Genomic DNA, 24,201 nt, shown 5'->3' with positions numbered 1-24,201 from the left:
GTTGTTTTCATTGTCTAGAAACACCACTTTCAGTGTGTTTTATATAGTAGGGTTCCTACTGGGGCTCAGACTTCATTTGGAAAAGGGGTTATACTACTAAAACATGTTTGAGAATTGCTGTGCCTCACCATGTCATCCTTCTGTCACTGTCCTGTTTTTGATTTTCAGATTTCTTAAGATTTTTATAATTAGCTGAGATTATTAATTAATGTGGTTTGCCTTTGATATAAAAAAATAGTATATCTGCCCTGGCTGGGCTATTCAGTTGGTTGGAGCATCGTCCCATACACCAAAAGGTTATAGATTCGACTCTTAGTCAGGGCACATAACTAGGTTGCAGGTTGGATCCTTGGTTGGGGCAAGTATTGGAGGCAACCAATCGATGTTTCTCTCGCATTGATGTCTCTCTTTCTCTCTCTCTCTCTCTCTCTCTCTCTCTCTCTCTCTCAAAAATCAATAAAAAATATATTCTCAGGTGAGGGGAAAAAAAGTATATCTAAGAGGTATAGCAACTTTGAAGTATTGAAATGTTTAGAAGTAATAACCAATTTCTCTCTTGAAGTTCTTTAAATTGTGCTACCTCTGAGTCATTTCAAATACAGGCTTAGTGCAAGAAAACCTGTTTCCTTTTGCCATGGTACTTTTGAATAATGAGCAGGGTTGTGCAGCTTTTAAAATCCTAGGAGTAACAGACTGGAAACTAGTCTCTTCAGTTAAAAATAATTTTTATAAAGTTCCTTGTTTATTTGTGGAAAAATTTGTTAAAAAGGATATAATATAGTTTGGTCAATATAATTTTGTCAAGCAACAATTAATGGCCAGTTGATACTTGGGATGCAGAAATGAAGAAGACATGGTCTTTGCCCTTGAATGTAATGGAAAGATAGATGGGTGAGCTGAAAATTACAGTATAATCTGATAAGTGCTTTAAAAGAGGAACAGAATGGATATATTTGCAGATGAGAATGGGGGGAGTAGGGGAAGCAGGTAATATTTGAGGGCTGTCTTGGGAACTAGTAGGTCTTTGCTAAGGTGGTGAGGGAGCACCTGCATCTGAGGAAACAACATGGACAAAAGCCTGTAATCCTTAACATATTTGACAGTTGGGAATTAGTGAATGTAGTTCACTGTGACTAAAGAGCAGGATGTGCTCAGGGAAGAGGTGTAAGAAAAGAGAGGATGTTGTCAGCTCATTGGAGGAGCAGCTGCTGAATTTGGAGAGATAGGTGGTACATAGCGAAGGGCCATGTGCCCATCCTGTTAAAAAGTTTAGGCTTCTTGTGTATGCTGTGGAGATCCATAGCCAGGAAAGACTTATATTTTAGGAAGAAAATGCTGGAGGATGGACTGAAAAGGGGAGAAACTGGTTCATTTATTTAATAAGCTTTTATTGAGCACCCACTAAGGAAAGGAACTCTCCTAGGCACTTAGGATACAGCAGTGAACAAAAACAAAGATATCTACTAGTGGGGCTCACCATTTCCAGTGAAGTGAGATAGACACTATACCAATGAACATAGTACATAAATTAATCACACAGCATATTAGGAGGTGATAAATACTAAGAAAGAAGAAAAAGAAGAATAAGGGGCTGTGAGGCTGGGGTGGTTGGTAGTTGCAATTTAAACAAGGTGTCAGGATGTCTAGTTCAGAAGCTGTTGCAGTAATCCAAACGAGAAAGGAGGAGGACTTAAGTGTGGAATTCAGAATGGAGACAGGGAATAGGTTGGGAGATATATATTTTTTAATCTTTGTTAACCCTTTTAAAATCTTTTTTGACTGCTTTTTATTCATAAAACACAAATGGAAACTACACAAATCTATAATATAATGAATTATTATAAGATGAACTACCTTGTCAAATCTACTCTGGTAAAAAAGGGAAACTTTGAAAGGCTTCCTGAATAATCAATGGAAAACTCACAGGAGAGAACCCTGATACCCAAGGACTGAAGATGGAGACCACATAGAGACTGGTAGGAGGGGTGGAGGTACAAAAGGGCTGGCTGGGCACCCTCAGATGGCAGCTGAAGCCCTGGAGAGATATCTCAGCTGTCGGGGAAGCCACTGAGAACTGTGGGATCTAATCCTGAAGCAGGGCTCCCCAGCAGAAAGCACCAAACTGAGGAGGGTACCCACATAACATCTAGCTGTGAAGAGCAGTGGGGTGCTGTCTGCCAGGGAGTGGCAGCTGAAAGTTCGGGTACCCTCCTTAAGGGCCAATGCACAAAAATTTCCTGTGGAGCCACCCACCTTGTGCTCTGGCGGAGGGAGGGTGAAATAGACTGGAGCTGTGAGAGCAGAACCCAGGACTGGGGACTCAGGGGATAGAGCTCAGAAGGCAGACACCCGAGTTTCCTGGGTTGAGTCATTCCCTCACACAGCAGAGGACATCTTTCCCACATAGACATATGCCTTGCCTGGGGGGAAGACAGTTGACACACCCTATTGGAAAACACCTTGCCCTGAGGCCACTTAAGAGATTAAAAGTAACAATTAGCTTCCAGGCAGAAGCAATTGCCCCTCCCTGTTGAAAAAACTCTGAGGACAATTGCGTGGGAGCAATTCAAGTTAGAATCTTATTAGTCTGTAGACAAAGGCAGTCTCTGGAGGCTTTGAGTCTGTGTCTGATCCAATTAGTCAGAAGCAGCCTTTAACACTGTCCTGCATTAGAGATTGACAGGTATAGAGGATCTACCTAAAACATAGTCACAAACCAAAACAGACAAACAAAATGAGGAAACAAAGAAACAACCCCCGAGTGAAAGAACTAGCGAATTCTCCAGAAGAAAAGATAAATGAAGCAGAGATAAGAAATTTATCTGAAACAGTTCAGAGTAATGATGATAAAAATACTCAACAGTATGAAAAAAGATATAGTAGCTATGAAAAAAGAACAGTCTGAGATACAGAATGATATAACACAAATAAAGAACACATTGGGAGGAAATACACAGAAGATTAGGGGAAGCTGATGATTGAATCAGTGAATTAGAAGATAGAGTTGAAAATATCACTCAATTAGAGAACCAAAAAGAAAAAAAAAAACAATTATAAAGCAGGAGGACAGCTTAAGGGAGTTGTGGTACAATGTGAAACGTAACAATATTAAATAGTAGGTGCTCGAAGAGGCAGAAAGGGAGAAAGGAATAGAGAAGGTGTTTGAAGAAATAATGGTAGAAAACTTCCCTAACCTGGTAAAGGAAAAAGTCACAAAAGTTTAGGAGGCACAGAGCACCCAAAACAAGAAGAACCCAAACAGACCCACACCCAGACACATCATAATTAAAATGCCAAAAATTAAAGACAAAGAGAGAATCTTAAAGGTAGCAAGAAAAAAGAAAACTGTTACCTACAAAGGAGTTTCCATACGCTGACACCTGATTTCTCATCAGAAACTCTACAGGCCAGAAGGGAATGGAATGAAGTACTCAAGGTAATGGAAAGCAAGGATCTGAGATCAAGATTACTATATCCAGCAAGGCTATCATTCAAAATAGATGGTCAAATAAAGAGCTTCCCAGACAAAAAAAAAAAAAAAAAAAAGGGCTAAAGGAGTTCAACACCACCAAGTCAGCATTACAAGAAATGCTAAAGAGATTTCTGTAAGGGATTGCTGAGAAGAAGAAACAAAGAGAGAAACCTAGCAATACAGCATTAAAATAGCTGTAAATAAGTACCTCTCAATAATAACCCTAAATGTAAATGGATTAAATGCTCCAATAATAACCCTAAATGTAAATGGATTAAATGCTCAAATAATAACCCTAAATGTAAATGGATTAAATGCTCTAATTAAATTAAGTTGAATGGATAGGTGACCAAACTATATGCTGTCTACAAGAGACCCATCTCAAAACAAAAGATACACACAGGATGAAAATGAAGGGATGGAAAAATATTTTCCATGCAAATGGAAAAGAAAAAAAAAAAGGTGGAGTAGCAATACTCATATCCAACAAAATAGACTTTAAAAGCATCACACTAAGTGAAATAAGCCAGTCAGAGAAAGATAAATATCATATGACCGAACTCATTTGTGGAATATAATGAACAACATAAACTGATGAACAAAAATAGAGCCAGAGGGGGGAAAAATATTCTAGAATATAATTGAAGTAATCCTGTTATTTGCAGATTTTTGATATTTCCTACAACTTTTGTGATGTAATAATGTGTTGGTACAGTTTTGGTAATATTATTATACTTAAAATCCTTTTATTCTTGAAATATTAATATTTATTGCATGTGGTATTATTATATGTAAGATAACTTTTCTTAAATAATTGGTGTTTATTGCATGTAACATCATATTTAAATTTGTTTTTCTAGAGATATTAATGTTTATTGCATGTAACATTATATTTAAGATCATTTTCTTGAAATATTAAGGATTGTTGCATGTAACACTATTATATTTAAAATCGTTTTTCTTGAAAAAAAAAAAACTGAAAAAGAAATAAAAAAGGGGGAAACTTTGCCAGCCATACCAGACACCCCTTCATTTGCCCCATCCCCGTCATGAACCCCTCCCTCCCCCACCACCTGATTTGGTAATCACTTTCCTGCATTTCTTGATAGTTTTATTAACCAAATGTATATCCATAGACACTAACTTGGTCTTGCCAATTAAAAAAATATTTTTGATGTGCCTTTTAAAGTCTTTAAAAATCTACAGGTTTCCTCCTCTTCCCTTCTTTTTCTTTACACTTTATCGCTGAAGAACTGGCCCGTTTGACCTTTGTAATTTCTCACATACTGGGTTTTTCTGATTGCACACCCATGGTGAAGCGTAACATGTTCCTCTGTCCTTTGTGTGACTTGTAAATTGACAGCTAGACCCAGTGGCTTGAGCAGACGCAGGTGACCGCTGATGTTGGCAGCAAGTGTTCTTTCACTGAGAAGCACATAGTATCTGTCTTTTGCAATGTTATTAGCTGTTACTGCTCAATGCCTAGAATTAGTAATTTATTAGGGGTTGCAAAATGGTGATATTCGAATTATATCATATCTGTTTTAGTTATTAGCTGGAATTCCTTTGTAAAGAGACATTTCCTCTTATCTACTACTAGAGGCCTGATGCACAAAAATTCGTGCAAGAGTAGGCCTTCCTTCCTCCGGTTGCTGGCACCGGCTTCCCTCTGGCACCCGGGACCTGGGCTGGCTTCCCCTGGGCCGCCTGCAGACCCGGCTGGCGTCCCTCTGGCCCCGGCTTAGTCAGGAAGGACGTCCAGAAGACGTCCAGTCTAATTAGCATATTACCCTTTTATTATTATAGACTAGAGGCCCGGTGCACGAAATTCGTGCACGGAGGGGGGTTGTCCCTCAGCCCAGCCTGTACCCTCTCCAATATGGGACCCCTTGAGGGATGTCCGACTGCCCGTTTAGGCCCGATCCCCGGGATCGGGCCTAAACGGGCAGTCGGACATCCCTCTCACAATCCAGGACTGCTGGCTCCCAACTGCTTGCCTGCCTGCCTTCCTGATTGCCCGCTTCTGCCTGCCAGCCTGATCACCCCCTAAACCACTCTGCTGCCAGCCTGTTTGCCCCCAACTTCCCTCCTCTGCTGGCCTGGTCACCCCTAACTGCCCTCTCCTGCAGGGTTGATCACCTCCAACTGCCCTCCCTTGCAGGCTTGGTCCCTCTCAACTGACCTCCCTTGCAGGCCAGGTGCCTCCCAACTGCCCTCTCCTGCTGGCCATCTTGTGGTGGCCATCTTGTGTCCACATGGGGGCAGGATCTTTGACCACATGGGGGTAGCTATATTGTGTGTTGCAGTGATGATCAATCTGCATATTACTCTTTTATTAGATAGGATAGAGGCCTGGTACAGAGGTGGGGGCCAGCTGGTTTGACCTGAAGGGCGTCCTGGATCAGGTGGGGTTTCTCTTGGGGTGTGGGCCGGCCTGAGCGAGGGGCCTGTGGTGGTTTGCAGGCCGGCCACGCCCCCTGGCGACCCAAGCGGAGGCCCTGGTATCTGGAATTTATTTTCCTTCTACAATTGAAACTTTGTAGCCTGGAGCGGAGCCAAGCCTGGGGCTCCCTCCAAGGCCGGCCGGCAGCCATTTGTGCTGGGGTTATAATTGAAACTTTGTTGCCTTAAGCGGGTGGGCCTGGCCAGGGTGTGCGAAAAGTTTTGCTTCCCCTGTTGCTGGCAGCAACCCTGGCCTGCTCTCTCAAGCTCCATTCTGCTGCCATTTGTTTGAATTTGTTTACCTTCTATAATTGAAACTTTGTAGCTTGAGTGGAGGCTTAGGCCTGGCTAGGGCAGGGGGAAAGCTTGGCTTCCTCTGTTACCTAGGAAACCTTGCTCTCTGTGGCTGTAGCCATCTTGGTTTGGGTTAATTTGCATACTCGCTCTGATTGGATGATGGGCGTGGCTTGTGGGCATGGCTTGTGGGTGTGTCGGAGGTATGGTCAATTTGCATATTTGTCTATTATTAGAGAGGACTAGAGGCCTGGTGCACAAAAATCGTGCATGGGGGGGGAAGGGGGAAGTCCCTCAGCCCGGCCTGCACCCTCTCCAATCCGGATATCCCTGTCTCAATCTGGGACCGCTGGCTCCTAACCGCTCACCTGCCTGCCTGCCTGATCACCCCTAATCACCTCTGCCTGCTGGCCTGATGCCCCTAACTGCTCCCCTGCTAGCCTGATCACCCCCTAACTTTTCCCCTGCCGCCTGATTGCCCCCTAACTGCCCCCGCCCTCCCCCCGCCCCCCCGTTGGCCTGATTGCTCCTAACCGCCTCTGCCTTGGCCCCCGCCACCATGGCTTTGACCCAAAGGATGTCCAGTCTAATTAGCATATTACCCTTTTATTAGTATAGATTAGTATAGATTTGGTTGCCCAGTGGTACAGTTACCATAGGAAAAGCAAGATAAATTACTTTTACTTTATTTACCAGTTTTCAAGGTAACAAGTTGGTTCTCTGTCATCCTCAATTCTTGTTGCTTTATCAGTATTTTCTCTTAAAGGTGGCCTTGTCTGAAAAGGGTGCACTGGTTGGTCAGTTTCAAGAATTCACAGGTGCTAGGCTGCTCCAGTCTCTTCAGACCTAATCTGCTCGACAGGATGAGGCCAAACCCCTCTCAGTTTCAGCTCCTGGTTTAAAATTGGCTTATCATATGTTCCAATGAACTTGTTGGCTATTTTGAAGTTCTCTGTTTTTACATATATCAGATACCCTACTGCTTCCCTCTGTTTCCCCTCCACAGATGCTACTACCATACGTTATAGATCTTGTGTCCTTGGTGTGTCCCCAATTGCCTGTATGTTAGGCTTGTAGAGTATATCTTATCAAGTTTTATTGCACATGTTTTTCATGGGATTTTGCTTTTGGTATCGAGTTGCTTGGTCTGTTTTTATGTGGAAATCAGGGAGATTAAAAAAAGCAAAAACAACTCATTGTCATCAATGCGATCTTTCCAGAAATGAGTTAATTCCTAGAAGAGTTAGAATGGAATTGAGAATAACAGATGTTTCTGAGTTGGAAGATCTGGTGGATAGTAATTGCATGGATGAGGATTAAAAAATAGAAGACAAGGAGAAAGGTAGTAAATGGAAGATTAATATTTTTATTTCATAGGTTTGAAATGCTTATGAGATACTCTAATAGAAATAACTTCTTAAGAAGTAGGCTTCTTCTGATAGAGAGAGCTAAGTGATGAAAGATCAACACATTGGAAGTCATGAAGCCATTATAGGTTCGAGAAATTACTATTTTTGGTAAAAATTACAGTATGAAGTATCAGTAGAAGGAAAAGCTTATGGTTGAAGATGAAAGAGACACTAATAAGCATTTGTGAAATAGTAGTTTTATATATTTCCCATAAATGTACACAACAAATGCAGGTTCACATTGAGCAGCAATTCAAAGAGGAAAATACTATTCAAAAATCCATTTTAACGATGCAACTGGATTTTTGGTCATTAGGTGTAGATGCTGTATATGTTGGGTATAATATTAGGAGAATGAACTTATGAAATCTATTTTTTCTATTGGAAAAATAATGTTAAGTATTCATAAAGATAAAAACACTAGATGTTGTTAGATAGTTATGAGCTATAAGTTTTTATATTTTGAGTAGAAATGTTTACTACCACAGATCCTCTATTTCAGAGTAATTGAAAAAGAGTTCTGTCTTTTGAGCTCATCTAGTTAATTCCCAGGTGCTCTGACCTCAGAGTGGGGTTTTTAAATAGTCTGTACATTTGGACACGCTTTTTAAAAATTTTCATTAACATTAAATATCAAACCAATGACTTATCTTGACCTCTTTTTCTTCTTTCTAAAATTAGGCCAGTCTTCAGAGAACTGATATTAAACTTGAATCTCTAAAAGAAGATATTAAGAGATTCTTTAAAACATCAGGTTTGTAAGTTGCTTTTTTCTTTCTAATTCTTTAAGGCAAAATAAGGAAATACTGTATTTGAAGGAAATATTTCATCCCCATCTAATTACTTATTCAAACTTGTGAAACAGTGGCTGAATATATTTCTGTTTGGGAAGAATTAGAATTTTCAGACATTTCAATAAATGCTGTAAAAATTTAGGGTCACTGGGGAAATGACTGCTTTGTATCAGTTAGTTTTAAATACTGTTTATCTTCCTGATCAAAATACATCCTGAATATATGAAAAATCTTCCTCATTCAGCAACTTGTCTTTTCCTTTTTTGGTGGTATTTTTTCCTTCTACAATTATTTTCCCTCCTCTTTTCTACCCTTTCAATGAGCAACAACAACAAAAATCCCCCTCCTTTTAGAGCAAGAAGAGAGGTTCCCTGTTCTAACCTTTGTACATGGAAACTGAGATATTAAGTGGTTTGCTTATCCAGAAAAGTTCAACTAGTTAGCAGGCAACATAACTGGTCTGACTCATGGTAGGTACCTTATAATAATCCACTTCTGCTGTTAGGCTTTTACTGACTAGTTCATTGTAACTGATTACTTGTGGTCTGTGTTTTCCAAGTGTCTGACAGAGGTGGCTGCTGCTTCTTCTTTCTTCTCTCCCCTTCCCCTCCCCCTCCCCCTCTCCTTTCCCCTCCCCATCCCTCTCCCTCTCCCCTTCCCCCCCCTCCTCCTCCCTGCATTTTTATTGATTTCAGAGAGGAAGGGAGAAGAAGAGAGATGTAGAAACATCAATAATGATAGAGAATAATTGATTGGCTGCCTCCTGCACGCCCCACACTGGGGATCAAGTCTGCAACCCAGGCAGGTGCCCTGACCAGAAATCAAACCATGACCTCCTGGTTCATAGGTCAATGCTCAACCATTGAGCCACACCAGCCGGGCTGCCTGGCTCTTCCTTGCCTTCCTCTAGGCACAGTCCTCATAGTACTAGCAGTGCAATGACTAGGGATTTCAGCATTTGTTGAGCAACTTAATGGTAGAAGAAGGAACTTTTTCTCCCATCTTGAGAAATGGTGCAATAGTTTTACTTAAACAATAATATACTGTAATGTTGACAACTTGGCTACTCAGTGTTTGCCAAGGGATATAATGAACTAAATCCTTAATAACACTACACAGCAATTGGCAGCTGATAAAGTTTTTTCACAAATGAGTATAATGTTACAGTTTTAGTGAGATACATTTAATTATAATGTATATCTACCTTTGAAACTAATATGTTTATATATTTTATTTTTTTAAAAACAGGTTGGGAGAAGAAACTTCAGAATGCTGTTTATAGTGAACTGAGTGTGTGAGTTTTTCCTACCTATGTTGAGATACTATGTTTAGCTATATTTACTTTGTAAGTGCTGAATACAATATTGTTATATATGCTCATTGTATTATTTCTTATTAGTATTTTTATAGCATTTAAAATTAGTTAATACTTTAAAAATTACAGTTTTGCCTGAGAATAATAACTATATAGAGTTTTTATGTCACCAAAATTTATATTATATTACAAATTTATTTATTCAGTGTAATTAGGGAATAAGCTGCTTCTTGTAAGTTAATATTTCAGAAAACTGAAGCTTGTTGATTCTTTTTATTGCTACCATTTGGGATATTACCCTTTTTCTCTTTATAAATGATCCTTTTGAACATCATTTATATTATTATATTATTAAGAACAACATACAAAAAATTAACTTCTTTGTGTATGTGGACTTGCCCTCAGCATCCATTGAGGTATATAGAACTGTTTGTCATTACAAAAAATGTAGATCTAGAATGTTAGCTTTTGTAGTTTATTTAATATTCCATCATTCCTCAGTTATTTATTGAGTGCCTCCCATGTGCCAGCACCGCTCTAGGCACTGGGAATACAGTGTAGCATGCGAAGAAACGTGCTCTAGGCAGAAGGGAACAGTGGGCTCAGAGACTTGGAGGGGGACCTGTGGCTCAGTGAAGGAACAGAAGTTGAATGGCTGGGTGGCATAGGGGACAGGGCCATGGTAAAGGATGATATTAGCCACGTAGGCAGGAATGTGCTTCATACTCAAGGCTTTGTAGACTGGATCCTAATAGCATTTGGATGTCAATTTAAAATTTTAAGCAGAGTAGTGACATGATCATATTTGCATTTTATCCATTCAACAACGTATTGGTTATCTAGTGTGCGCCAGGCATTATGCTAGACACTAGGATTGCAAGCACTGGTGAATAGGGAAGACATTGCTCCTGGCACAGTTGCCAAGCAGCCAGGCAAATTGACAAATAGGTTGAAAATAGCATGGAAGCAGGGACAGTCTGACCGGTGAATGCAGACCAGAGATGCTGGTTCCCTGAAACAGTGTCAGTGGGGGAGGGAAAAGCTGAGAACTATTTTGGGGAGGTTTAGGGGATCAGAAGGGGAAGGAGTGAAGAATGATGCACAGGTTTCTATCTCACAACCCTCTCTCTTCAGTAAGTGCACCCAATTTCAATCCTACATTTCTAAATTTTATTGCATTTAGAAGTACTGTAATTGTTATTAAAATAGAAGGATTTTGGAGTGATACTTAATTCTAAACCACATGTCCCTTTACAAATGACATAATGAGCACTATGAAATAATGGTTTTTAAAGTGATCTTGCATATAAGAAATACTGAGGTATCTAGAGGTTATCATGTTTTCCTTTGTGAAAGGTGATTTATTCAGGTATATGGAATGCAGATTTTAGTGGGAAAAACAATTAGCTAGAAATAATCAGTAAGTGAAGCTGTCTTTAAATGAGGTAGGATAGGTTACTTTTTTCTATTCTAGAAACATTTGTTATGGACATTTGAGCCTCTTGCATTTAGGTTCTGGGATAGGTACAGGTAGCTTAGTATGTCATTAACCCTTCACATGCTGATGTCCCACTTTGGATGAGGAATTTCTTGAGAATTCAATGTATGGTTCTTGATTATGGAACATAGTTGCCTAGCTGCAGTTACAGGCCCTATAACTAACTTCAATAGGAGTTATACTTTTTTTGTGTGAAAGAGATTGGAGTAAATGATTTGAGTATCATGTTTTCCCATTGCCTTCTATGTGATTTCACATCACTCTGTGCCTTTATCCCAACCATTCTGTGTGGGGGTTTTTAAAGGATTTTTAAATATCCCAAATGTTTCCACCTCAGGGTCTTATGCTTGCTTTCCCTTTGCCCCAGATCTTTGTATGCTGGGCTGCTTCTTCCTAGATGCTCCCCGAGATGCCTTGCTTACCCTTCCAAAGCACTTTATCCCATCACCTGCTCTCATTTTCTCATGACACTTAATACTATCTGGTGTTATTTTATGTATTTACTTGTTTTTATAATTATTCACTGTCTTTCTTTACTAGAATGTCAGATATATGAGAACAGGGGATATTGTCTTAATCACTATCATATATTTAGTACCTAGAATGACTCAAAAATCTGTTGACTAAATAAATGTTTTCTTAATAAAAAACAATACATTTTGAATATAAAATGTAAAGTGACTTAGAAAACAATTCATAAAACATTAAAATTTTAAATTTTATTAAATTTGTAAATGAATGTATTATATAATAAAACATGGCTATTCAAATAGATATTTCTATTATTATTTCAGCTTTATAAAATATATAATCATGTGGAAAAGGAAAAGAGTTGATATGTTAGTATGTCAATGGATTTTTTTAACCTTAAAAATTCCTCTAAATGTTTATATTTCTGTTAAAATGAATAGTTATGACAATTATCATGAGCATTTACAGAGCCAAATAATATTTTAAATTACTTCAATTTATGAATCCAGATAATTATGCAATTTAACAAGTAATCAAATTGCTAATCTAAAACTACAGTACTGGTAGGGTAAGAGTTGAAGTTTGTCAGGCTGTTGCACCTTGTGTCAACACATATACTGCTAATAAATATTCTATTTCATTCATAACATGGGCTACAGAGGTAAGTAATTTCTAACCAAGAGAATTAGTTAATTATCAATAGTAATGTACAATATTAAGCTGCCTCTTCTTGTTCCTAGGTTTCCTCTACCTAGTCATCCTGCAGTACCTCCTGAACATCTTAAAGAGCCTTTGGTATACATGAGGAAAGCACAGGTTGGCTATTGTTTACTTTTATTTTCCATGTCAGGTTATATAATGCAGAATGAAAGATCCTTATTGGTGTCAGGAGTATATGTTATTCACTGTATGAAAAACTGGGTAAGAACCAATAAAGTGATGTGAATAGTATTTGTATACTCTTCTTTTTACTTTCAGTAACAAAGGATCACACGCACTTAAAGTAATCCTGAAAACGTTGAGTAGAAAAAAAATATTATGTACCATACTGGTCTGAAATTTAAAATACTGGTATGATAGAAGTTCCCCAGCTCTGTGATATTAAAGGCATGAAATTGGGATGAACTGATGCACTGTCCCCTTAAAATTTTGACTTTTGAAGCCAGTATTGCTGATGGCATATGTGAAATATATTTGTTCTCACAGCAGGCTGTTATGTACTCATTGCGTTCTGTTGCAGAACTCAAACGAACATACACTATAAATGGGCTGAAAACAACTAAAAATCACTTTAAAAGAATAAAATAATTTAAACAGAAAAACTGCAAAAAGCAATTAAAAAAGAAAATAACTCCTGAAACGTGTCCCTCAGCGTAGGCTACCTCTACCATCTACTTGTTCTCTTCTCCCAACTGTTGAACAGTTAGGAGGAAAATCATATATGTTTTAGGTTAACTATTAATTTTGACTAAATCCATTTATTCATCTTCCAGTAGATTCATTTTGCTGCCTGTCAATCCTTTTATAATTCATTACTTACTAGTATTACCTGGTTTCTGGTTAGGTTTTCCCAAAGTTGCTTGTGTAGCCTGAAATTCTACCTCTATCTCACTCATTTTGAACATTTGCCAATTATTTTATTAAGAATATTTAGGTCATCTAATTCAAGCTTGCTTAGCTTCCTGCTTTGCTGTTACACCTTTTTTGGATCCATTCCTCTATGATCAATTGTCTACTGTGCATTTCTTCTGTTAGATCAAACTCAGCATGTCTAAAACCAAGTTTCTGATGTTATTTCTAAAATGAGTGTATCTTCTGACTTTCCTAGTTCTGATGATTGGTTTCCATCATTATTATACTAATGGAGACATGAAATATTTTTGACCTCAGTTTTCCAAATCCAGAGAGTCACTAAGTTCTAAAAATGATTTCTTTCCATAGTCTTAGAGCCTTCTATTCTTTTTCATCATTATTACCATAGTGATCACAATGATCATGATGATGATCATGATGACTATCTCTCATTGAGTGCTTACTTGGCTTCAGATATTAATTAACATCCTTGCCTTATTCTTACACCTCTTAACTTTCAATGAGTCTCTCTATCACCTTATGTAATCTCAACACAATGAACTTTAACTACAAGCAGATGAACCCTTATAATGTATCTCACTGCCTTCTGACAAACTTTTAGTGGCTCCCAATTGCCTAACAAATTAATTGCCTACTCCAAAGCCCAACATTTAAGAATTTTTATTATTTGTCTCCAGCTTCCCCTTTCACTTTATCAGTCTTTGCTGTCTTAGAACTGTCCTATGTGCCCATCCAAGTGAATTATTTTGTCTTTCCCTCTTGCATCTTTAATACCTTTCTTATTTTTTTTTATCATCATGGAAAGCCCTTTCTGCCTGATTTGCATTATGAAAACCCTATTTATTTTGTGAGGATTAACTCAGATGACATCTCTGATGTTGTTACTACCACTGTTGAAAAGTATCTCTCCCTCTTTGCACTCTTGAAGCACACAATCATTTCATGGCCCTTATCACCAGTTGCATTCCATTATAGTAATTTATGTACATATCATTCTGAAATTTATGTCGTTTGAAAGCAGCAATGATTTAAAAACAGTTTTATATGCCCATTATATCTAGTATGCTAACCTTTATATAGCAGGAGCTTAGTAAGTTTATGTTGAATGAATAGTAAAGGCATTTGCAATCTCTTCTACCAAGGATTACAATATTCATTTAAAACATATTTACTAAATACCTACTAGGAGAAGACACTCTGCTGTGTGCTATGGAGATTCAGAAAAAACTTAGATTCTGCCTTTACATAACTTCATGGTTTAAGAAGATTTGGACATAGGTAGTTGTAATGTAAGGTAGAAAGTGCTGTTTGCGTGCTCTAGGGGAGGTGGCTAGGAAGTTTTGTTAATGTTGACCTTGATCATCTGGCAGAGGTAGTATTTGTGAGGTTTCTTCACTGTCAAGTCACTCCCTCCCTCCTCTGTACACTGTACTCTTTGGAAGGAAGTTACTGTGTGTAGTCCACACTTAAGGAGGGGTAGTTATGCTCTGCTTCCTTGAGGAGGGAGTATCAACAAATTATTTGGATTTTTTCCTTATGGAAGAGTCTCTCTCTCTCTCTCTCTCTCTCTCTCTCTCTCTCTCTCTCTCTCTCTCTCTTTCTCTCTCTCCTCTCTCTCCTCTCCTCTCCTCTCCTCTCCTCTCCTCTCCTCTCCTCTCCTCTCCTCTCCTCTCCTCTCCTCTCCTCTCCTCTCCTCTCCTCTCCTCTCCTCTCCTCCTCTCCTCTCCTCTCTGTTTATTTATTTATTTATTTAATCACTTATTTATATCAGTATAAACTCATGGGTATTTACTTTATACTTTGGGTTTTAATCGAAAACTTCTTAATTTTGTTGCTTACAATCTATTCTGAATGTTAAAGGCTCAAAAAAGTTCTTCAATAAAGAAACTGTTCACTTTGATTTAGTGTTGTTCAAACTTACATGACCATGGAACTCCATTTCCATGTAAAATATCTTGGGAACTACTTTGCTACACCCTTCAGAAAAAGGATGCACATCATGATAAATACAAGTTCGTGGGTTTTCTTGTGAAATAATACTAGTAAGCACACACAGCTCTGATCGTGTGCCAGGTGCTAATCTAGTGCTTTACAAGTATTCACTCACTTAATAATCATGGCAAGCTTGTGAGGTGAGTTATTCTTACGATCTTTCATTCAACTTCACAAAGCTAGTAGGTGAAAGAGTTGGGATTTGAACCTGGAAGTCTGGTTCCAGATGGTATTCAGCCTATTTCTCTGAACAGTTCAGAAATCTTCAGGCAAACTTAAGGTATGCTATGTGGCTGCATTTACTCTGTTTTCTATCAGTCCGGTAACCTAAGCAAAAATGGGAAATTTGTTAGTTTTATATGATTTCAATTCTCATTTCCTTTCTAATTGGTCTTTCTGTCTTCTGTATTGTCACTCCACCTCTTAAAACTTCTAAGACTTTTAGGATACAATTCCAACCCTTTACTTTTGCTTACCAGGCTGTAACTGGTCTTGCCCCTTTTTATGATTCAAGTCTCATCTCTTGCTTCTCACACTGTCTCTCCCCAAGTTCCCACTCCCCTCCCCACTTCTACACACATGTACACTCTTTCTGTCTAATCATATTTGACCTCTCCCAGTTGTTCCAGAAGGAGGACCATTGCTTATGCTGCTGCTTCTACCTGAAACTCCCCATGTATTTCTAGCCAACTTATGCATATTCTTCAGGGATCAGGTTAGATGGTAGTTTCTTTTGAAAGGCTCTCTGACCCCCAGATAACAGATGCTCAGTTAACTCTTCCTGTCTCTAGTCCTCCACATGGGAAGCACTCTGTACTTCCTACCACAATACTTGGCTCATTTGTATTATTACTAGATTCTGAAGTCCTTGTGAAACAGCATCAGTGTCTCTCTTTCCCAGCTGTATCTCAACATCTGGCACAGTGTCTGTCCCACGGTAGATGCTCAATACATATTACTTAAAATGTTGAATGAATTGAATAAACAAAAAATAGAAAAAGTTCCCTCCTAAAAAATATTTATACCCCTTTTCCTAGTATAATTCCACATCTAGAATCTTATCTAAAGGGAAGAATCAGAGAAACACAGAAATTTATGTTCATGATAAGAGTAAAAACTTTAAAAGAATCTAAATGAATAGCAATAGGGCTTGCTGAAATATAACATGGCATTTCCAAAAGATAATGTTATACAGGCATCAAAAATATCATTTTTGAGGAAATATTATGAAATAGGAAAGTGCATAGAATGTAATCTTAAATGGGAAAATCAAAATATATGACAATATAATTCCACTTTAAGAATGTACATGAGTGTATATATGTATACTCACATATATATCTCAGTTATATATATACAGACGTAGAAAAAATAACAGAAGGGAATAAAATGTTAACAATGGTTATTTTTGCATGATGGAAATTTGTGGATATGTATTTATTATTTTATTCTTTACATATTCTGTTTTCCAAATTATCTTAAATGTGTTATATTTGTAATCAAAGAAGAATTACTAAAATATTTTTCCATTAAGTATCTGAGCTATTATTATTTTGTTTTACTTTATTTTTTGTCAGAGTAAAGAAAATAATTTTTTAATTTCATAGTTTCAAAATGGTTTTTTTTACATGCTGCATATTTATTATACAGTGGGGGGAGTGGGAACTCCTGTAATAATGTCAACATTAAAATCTTTAAAAATAAAAACAAATATTATACAATTTTAAAATACTTTTTATTTACTTCCATTGTTATAAAAATATAGCAAGGTGATAGCTAATACCCATTTAAAGATTTTTATACAGTTATGACTCTTTTATTAATCCTTTGCCTCTCATGGCTTAGAAATTACCTTATTTATAAAATTCTTGAAATCCTTTGAATTAATATCATACATTCCAATTATTAGGGAAACTGATTTGAAGCCAACAATAATTTCATTTGGCGAGGATATGAGTTTGGGTAAAAGGTAATATCTTCCTATTTAAACATTATAAATGTAAAAGGCCATTTATTTTCCTTCTAAATAACATTTTAAAACTTTATTTATCTTATAAGTCTTTTGGGTAGAAAACATTACTTTCTTTTTATTTTGTATTAATGAACTGTCATTTTTCAAGAACTTATTTGCTAATTCCACTCTTTTTTGGGAATGCTAAGTGTATATTAACATTTTAATTTAATAGCTCACAAATAACTATGATTTTTTTGAGCATTTATTTTTGAGAGTTAGGGTTTAGTCACTTCTACAAATACAACCTGAGAAAAATTTACTATCTATAAAACTGGAACGGAAGTGGACCTTCTGGTTTACCCAACGCAACCTCTGGAGTTCATTGCCTTTATCTTAAGTACTTCTGGAAACAGAACTCAGTGTCATTGATTTAAGCCGTTTGGTTAAGTCATTCCACTTGTTGGGGAGTTTCTTTCTTATAATAACCAGTCAAAGGCTCCTTATTACATTTACACACGGTCCTAGTTTTGTGCGTAGCATATAGAAAGCATTCAATATGTTAGTCAGTGAGCCAGCGAGTAAACAAAGGAATGAATAAATACTACTTAATTGAGATTAGAGTTCTTGAGGGAACCTAAAGGTCGACCCAGCTTGAAAGCAGCCACTTTCTTCTTGGATTTCCCTTCATTGTCAGGAAACTCTATTTCTGTTTTTGATGTCTGTGGAAATGACTTCTTTAACCATCTGGCTGAAGTTCTTGCAAGTGGAAAAGCTGGCACAGAGGCTGTAATCAATATTTGTTGACTGAACTAAGGTATGAAGATAACCAATCTCAACCAACCTCACCATTTCTATATAACTCATAATATCTTTAATTTTTTAAATTGATTTTTACAATCAGTTTCAGTATTGTTAACCAGAAGCAATAATAGATTGTTCTTTATGTTTCAGGGAAGTTGGGAAAAAAGAATTTTGAAGAGTTTAAATAGTATGTGCACTGAACTGAGTATCCCATTGGCACGAAAGGTACTTTTAATATTTAAGTATTTTATTATAAATCAAGCACTAGAAAGTATCATGAAGTTATAACTTAGGCAGATTTATCTTTTTCACTAGTATATCAGTTTGTTTTAAAACAAAAATATATAAAATATTAATCATGTGGGTGTATTCTATATAGATTTCTGTTATGTATGCTGTAATGCTTTTTATAATAAACCTGTAACTTGAGAATAAGTAGAAATAAAGTATAGAATCTACACTATAGATTATTTAGAGACTTGGCTGTAAAGGTTATAGGTGCACGTTAAGGATTTCAGTTACCTGTTGACTCCTATTTTCTGGCTAATTAGCAAAATTGCCATATTTTTGAATTAGACATGGAGTTCAGACATACTGTCTTCTTGTAATAGCCAATATGATGCCATCTTTCAGTGTTAACATAGGCAATGAAAAGAATTATTTGTTATCTCTCTAAAGAACTATTTAGATGGAATAGTATTAGCTTTACTTAGATCTAGTACTCAACATTTATCTGTCAGTCGGGGCTTTGAGCGGCGAGAGATGAAAAAGGAGAGAAAAGCCACTTGAGGAATGTTCTGGATTCTTTCTAGCTGCTCCCAATTAGGAGAGAACAAGTTTCTCTTCACTTCGTTCTTGCTACCTGCTATTTGTTCCCTGCTGTTGAACAGAATATAGTGGATGTACTTCGGATAATATCCAAGGACAAGTCACTGAAGACACCAGAGGATGGTGCTAAAAAAGATAAATTTATATTAAAACTGTCTAAATAGGTAGTATTGTGTAATATACTATCATTTGTATAGGAAGATGATGCTACTGACTCAGTCACACTCTTTTGGCCAGTCCCCTTTGCAATGCATTTCTGAGATTGCTGGAGAGGGTAAGCGGTGTAGTATGTGGCTAAGGAGCAGTGTTTGTGTGTGAAATTTACTGGCCAGTACAGATTATTTACCTTCTTTTCATGGACTCATTAACTGAGCCACTGAAACTAGACATAATAGTTAAACAATAATTTAAGTGTAATTCTAAAAAAGTTTGTGTGTAATGAAATTATTTTTCCTTATGTTATAGTACCTTATTTAAACTATTAGATGAGTTATTGATTCTAATTTTTCAGCTGCAATGCTAAACTTCACAAAATGAAACTAATTTTTAAATTGCCTTTTCTAGAGGCCAGTTGGAGAACAGAAAGAACTTCTCAATAAATGGAATGAAATGGGAACTGATGAACCAGGTATAAGAAGAGCTTTTTCCAAGATGTGGTAGTGGGGGAAATTGCCTTCTTAATTGTGGACCAAAGTAACAATATTAACAGTACTTTTGGACAGATAGCAACTTTCCTTTCCCACTAATTTACTGTCATCTGTTTTGTTTGCTTTGCAGTTTGAAAATTCCTAACTTTGGTCAGTGTTCTCTCTTATTTTGAGAACATTTAAGGCAATTATCCTTTTTTAAAGCAGTATTTGAAAACATTTTTATAAAAGAGTAAATTAAATAATTCTTAGGTTTCTTAGACTCATAGTTAAGGTAAATATTTTTCAAGGTTTAATTCTGTTGCGATATTAAAGATAAGTTAAATGGTGTTTTTAAGACTTCTAAAATGTTTTTAAAAATGTTTTTAAAAACTTATTGTGGGATAATTTTAATGTTTAAAACTGAGTCAATCAATTTTATAAACATACAATTAATGACAACTATATATACTTTACTATGATAAGTATATATAATGGCATAAGTACACACCTACATAATTGCTCACTTTCCTCCTTAAAAATAAGTGTGGGGGACTGGGCAAGATATAAGTGCTAAGTGCTAACATAGGAAGCCGTGTGTCACACAAGTTCCAAAGGCAGTACAACTAGAGGAATTCACTGAGAATGTATTGTTTGTATTCTACACACTTTGAGAATTCTCATATAGAACTTTTATATTATATTGACATTGTGTATTCAGTTCAGTTATAAATAATCTATTACAAATATATGAAAGGGAGACTCAGTTTCTTTCAGAATATGCCATCTAGGCTGTCAAGGGGGAGGGACTGTCTTTATTTTTGTGTTACCAGTACTTATCACAATGTGTGACAAATAACCATCACTCTACAAATGCTTGACTTAATCTAGCTGCACAGTAATGAATGCAGGAATCATTAATATTTATTACTAATAAACATGTACTATGTTAACTGAAATTTTGTTTATAATCTGTCTTCTTAATTGTAGATTTAAGCCTTTTCAGACCTGTTTATGCACCTAAGGATTTTCTTGAGGTAAGTTCTATTGGTTAAATATGTGTATGATAATGAGGGAAAAATGTGAAAGAAATGATGATACAAGAATATCTCTAGGCAGAGGAATCACCATGTAAATAGCCCCCAAGTCAATGAAGCAGTGGAATGACATGATCAGATTTGTGTATGGATATTGCTATTGGAAATATATTAGAATGTGGAAAGTTTAGAGGCAAGTAAATCAATTAGGAAGATTTTTATTAAAAAACTAGAGGTCCGGTGCATGACATTCGTGCACTGCGGCAGGGGGTATCCCTCAGCCTGGCCTGAGCCCTCTCACAGTCTGGGACCCCTTGGGGGATGTCCAACTGCCAGCCGGCAATTGGACATCCCCCGAGGGGTCCTTAGCGCTGCTGCGGAGGTGGGAGAGGCTCCCTCCACCACTGTTGCGCTTGCCAGACGTGAGCTCGGCTTTTGGCTGAGCAGCACTCCCCCTGTGGGAGCGCACTGACCACTAAGGGGCAGCTCCTGTGTTGAGCGTCTTGCCCCCTGGTGGTCAGTGCACGTCATAGTGACTGGTCGTTCTGCCGTTCGGTCGATTTGCATATTACCTCTTTATTATGTAGGATAGTGACTATAAGTCATGTTGCTTGCTGCCTGGCACATATAGGTGCTCAGGGAATCTTTTTCCTTTTTATTTCCTCCTTGTTCTAGTCCAGGCAATAAACAATATAAACACAGGGGCTATTAAATAGCACATTATAAATGACAAGTTAGTACATTCCATTCCATCTTGACCAGACTCCCAGGTATCCCTGGAGATAGGCATAAATAGAAAACCTACTGCAAGCTCTTCCTATCTTTTACTGCTCTATCTCCAACAAAGGCTTAGCATATTCTTGCTCAATGAATAGTTGTTAAATGAACGAATGAATCTTTCACATTTTATTTTTATTTCTTTTCTGAGCCTGTTGTCTCTGATACCAGTTTACCAGCATTAAACATTGTTAGAAATTTCATCAAGTTGTCTGCAGTATAAATAGTCTCCTTTTAAATTTAAAGAGAAGTTAGGTTGGTCAAAACTGTATAGTGATGGTATTATTTCTCTTAGCTTATTAAAGGTTTCTTCTAAACTCCTTTTCTAGCACCAGGGGCTGAAATTTCATGTAATTTTTATATGGTTATTTTTAACTGTGTTTTCTCCCTAATAGTGTTATATTCTGTTTCCTTAGGAACTGTTGCTGAATTGATGCTTTCCTTACTATTTATGCTGGGATTCTTATTTAATTCAAGAACATTTTCTATAGTTATTTCCTTAGTTATAGTGTCTGCATTTTTAATATTTTATCTTTCCTATCATCCATGTATTCATAGGTTCCTTTTCTTTCCCAGTCTGTGTTGTGAGTTCTCCATGCAGTATTTGTGTAGTCTGAAATTGTGCTGTTCTCGATTAGTCTGTATTTAACACGGTTGATTCTTTTCTAAATCTTTTATTTTTAAAACAAATACCATTGATATTTTTAGTTTCAATCTAGTGTTTGCAATTTTGTGAAACTTTGAGCATTATAGCACATTCCGTTTTATCAGCGATTAGTTATCAGTTCAATGCCTTCCTCAGATATGATAGTGTTTCTATCATCATCATCTCCTTCCCTGGTCTCTTGATTGCTGATTTCCCTCAAGAGTTTCAACTTTAAAATATTTTAAAAACTTATTATTATTCTTTCCCCCAAATGAATGTTGATAGAAAAATAAGAAAACATACATAAGAAGAAAATTTTAAATAAAATTACTCATAATACATCATACAGCAATAGACACAATTATCATAATTTTTAAAACATACTATATTATGAACATTTTTCATGTTATTACCTACATAACTTATTATGTAGGTAATAATAAGTTATGTATTTTATTATGTGAATTGATCATAATTTATTTAAGTAATTCCCTTGAATGGGATGTCTAAGTTGTTATATGTTTTTCCATTATAAACAGCACTTCATAACATTCTTTCTGCACTATTTTTGCAAACATTTTATATTATTTCCACAACTATACTCATAGAAATGAGATTCCTAGATTAAACAATATGCAAATTTCCAAGAATTATTTTATCTGCTTAATTTTGAAAAGTATGTAAATTGTCTTTCTTGTTAGCTTGGCTTCTGAAAATTTCTTTTGTTTTTCCATGTGGATTTGATTTAGAGGTGATACCTTCCAATATTACCTTAGTATCTTTCTAAAAAACATTGTCAATATTTGTTTTTAAAAGGGTTACAGTTGGTTCTAAAATTTTCCTTGGTAAATATTACAGTCGAGCAATTTTTATTTTTCTGTCACCTTTCCTGGTAAATTGTTATAATCAAACAATTTTTATTTTTTCTTACCATTAAAAAGTTTCCTTTATAATTAAATTTTTAAATTGTTATAATGAAATGGTAGATCATCTGTTGGAATATTAAGCCATCCTAATTAAAAGCATGTTTATGGTATTTTAACATTTTAATACAATTTTCCAGTATTTTAGAATGTTATTGAAGTATATGATTAACCCCAAATAGTTTTTAATTTTGTGGTGATACACCAAGTATATCACTGCCAATTTTAGAAGTGTAAACATTCTATACAAAACTAATCAATTTTGTTGGGTTTGTTTTTAAAGGTATTAATTAATCTTCGCAACCCAAATTATGAAAATGGTGATTCTCTTAGTTTCAGGACTCATTTGGGTTTAATCCAAGTTCCTCTGAAAGTAAAAGACATCCCTGAATTGGTAAGTATAGGCCTCTAAGAAAAACACTGAAAGTACAGATAATCTGACTGGCTTGACCACATGCAAAATTGTATTGAGAAAGATCTTTTCAGATTGTTAAAGGGTGCAGGAAGAGTTAAATGAATTTAATTTAAAAGTATAAGAAAGGAAACACATTTATAACATGTTATGTGGCTTAGCAGTGAATTACATTTAAATTGTCATATTAATGCAAACAATATAGATTTAATCAAGAATCTATATATATAAAAGCCAAGTGACCGGAACGCCAGAATGACTGGAACGACTGGTTGCTATTACGTGCACTGTGGCTGGCCAGTGGGCCTGATTGGGGGGCGCCCCCCCCCCCCCAGCTGGCCCTGTCCCTGATCAGCCCCCCACACCCTGTTCAGGGGTGGAGCTGGCTGGCCAACCTCCCACGTCCCCTCTCCCCCACTGGCCCAGCCCAATTGGCCCCCATTGGGGGGGGGGGGCAGGCAGACCCCACCTGTGCACAAATTTGTGCACTGGGCCTCTAGTTTATATATAATTATATTGAAACTAGAAGCCCGATGCACGAAATTTGTGCACTTGGGCGGGGGGTCCCTCACCCCGGCCTGTGCCCTCTCATAGTACGGAGCTCTTGGGGGACATCCTTAGTGCTGCTGCGGAGGCGGGAGAGGCTCCCTCCACCATTGCTGCGCTCACCAGCTATGAGCCTGGCTTCTGGCTGAGCGGCGCTCCCCCTGTGGGAGTGCACTGACCACCAGGGGGCAGCTCCTGCATCATCCTATATAATAAAAGGCTAATATGCAAACCAACCGAACGGTGGAACAAGTGATCGGTATGACATGCACTGACCACCAGGGGGCAGCTCCTGCGTTGAGTGTCTGCCCCCTGGTGATCAGTGCGTGTCATAGCGACCAGTTGTTCTGCTATTTGGTCAGTTTGCATAT

General features: G+C 37.1%; 1 protein-coding gene across 3 annotated transcripts in view; it reads left to right on the top strand.

The window, feature by feature from the left end:
• Nucleotides 1-24,201, top strand: part of TBC1D19 (TBC1 domain family member 19) — a 100,050-nt gene that overhangs the window by 18,381 nt on the left and 57,468 nt on the right. For 2 of the 3 annotated variants that reach the window (XM_008140200.3, XM_054729669.1), the window contains exons 2-8: nt 8,299-8,371; nt 9,660-9,705; nt 12,436-12,511; nt 18,186-18,260; nt 19,428-19,491; nt 20,480-20,526; nt 23,156-23,266. In XM_008140200.3, coding sequence (XP_008138422.1) covers nt 8,299-8,371; nt 9,660-9,705; nt 12,436-12,511; nt 18,186-18,260; nt 19,428-19,491; nt 20,480-20,526; nt 23,156-23,266 — 492 coding nt within the window. Of the gene's footprint in view, nt 1-8,298; nt 8,372-9,659; nt 9,706-12,435; nt 12,512-18,185; nt 18,261-19,427; nt 19,492-20,479; nt 20,527-23,155; nt 23,267-24,201 lie in introns of those variants that run through there. The other variant, XM_054729673.1, reaches the window with a different exon arrangement.

This window comes from Eptesicus fuscus, chromosome 2 (genome assembly GCF_027574615.1).
Source record: "Eptesicus fuscus isolate TK198812 chromosome 2, DD_ASM_mEF_20220401, whole genome shotgun sequence".
In the NCBI taxonomy this organism is placed as follows: Eukaryota; Metazoa; Chordata; class Mammalia; order Chiroptera; family Vespertilionidae; genus Eptesicus; species Eptesicus fuscus.
Note: the sequence above shows the minus strand (reverse complement) of the source record. Positions and strands in the feature narration are given on the sequence as shown.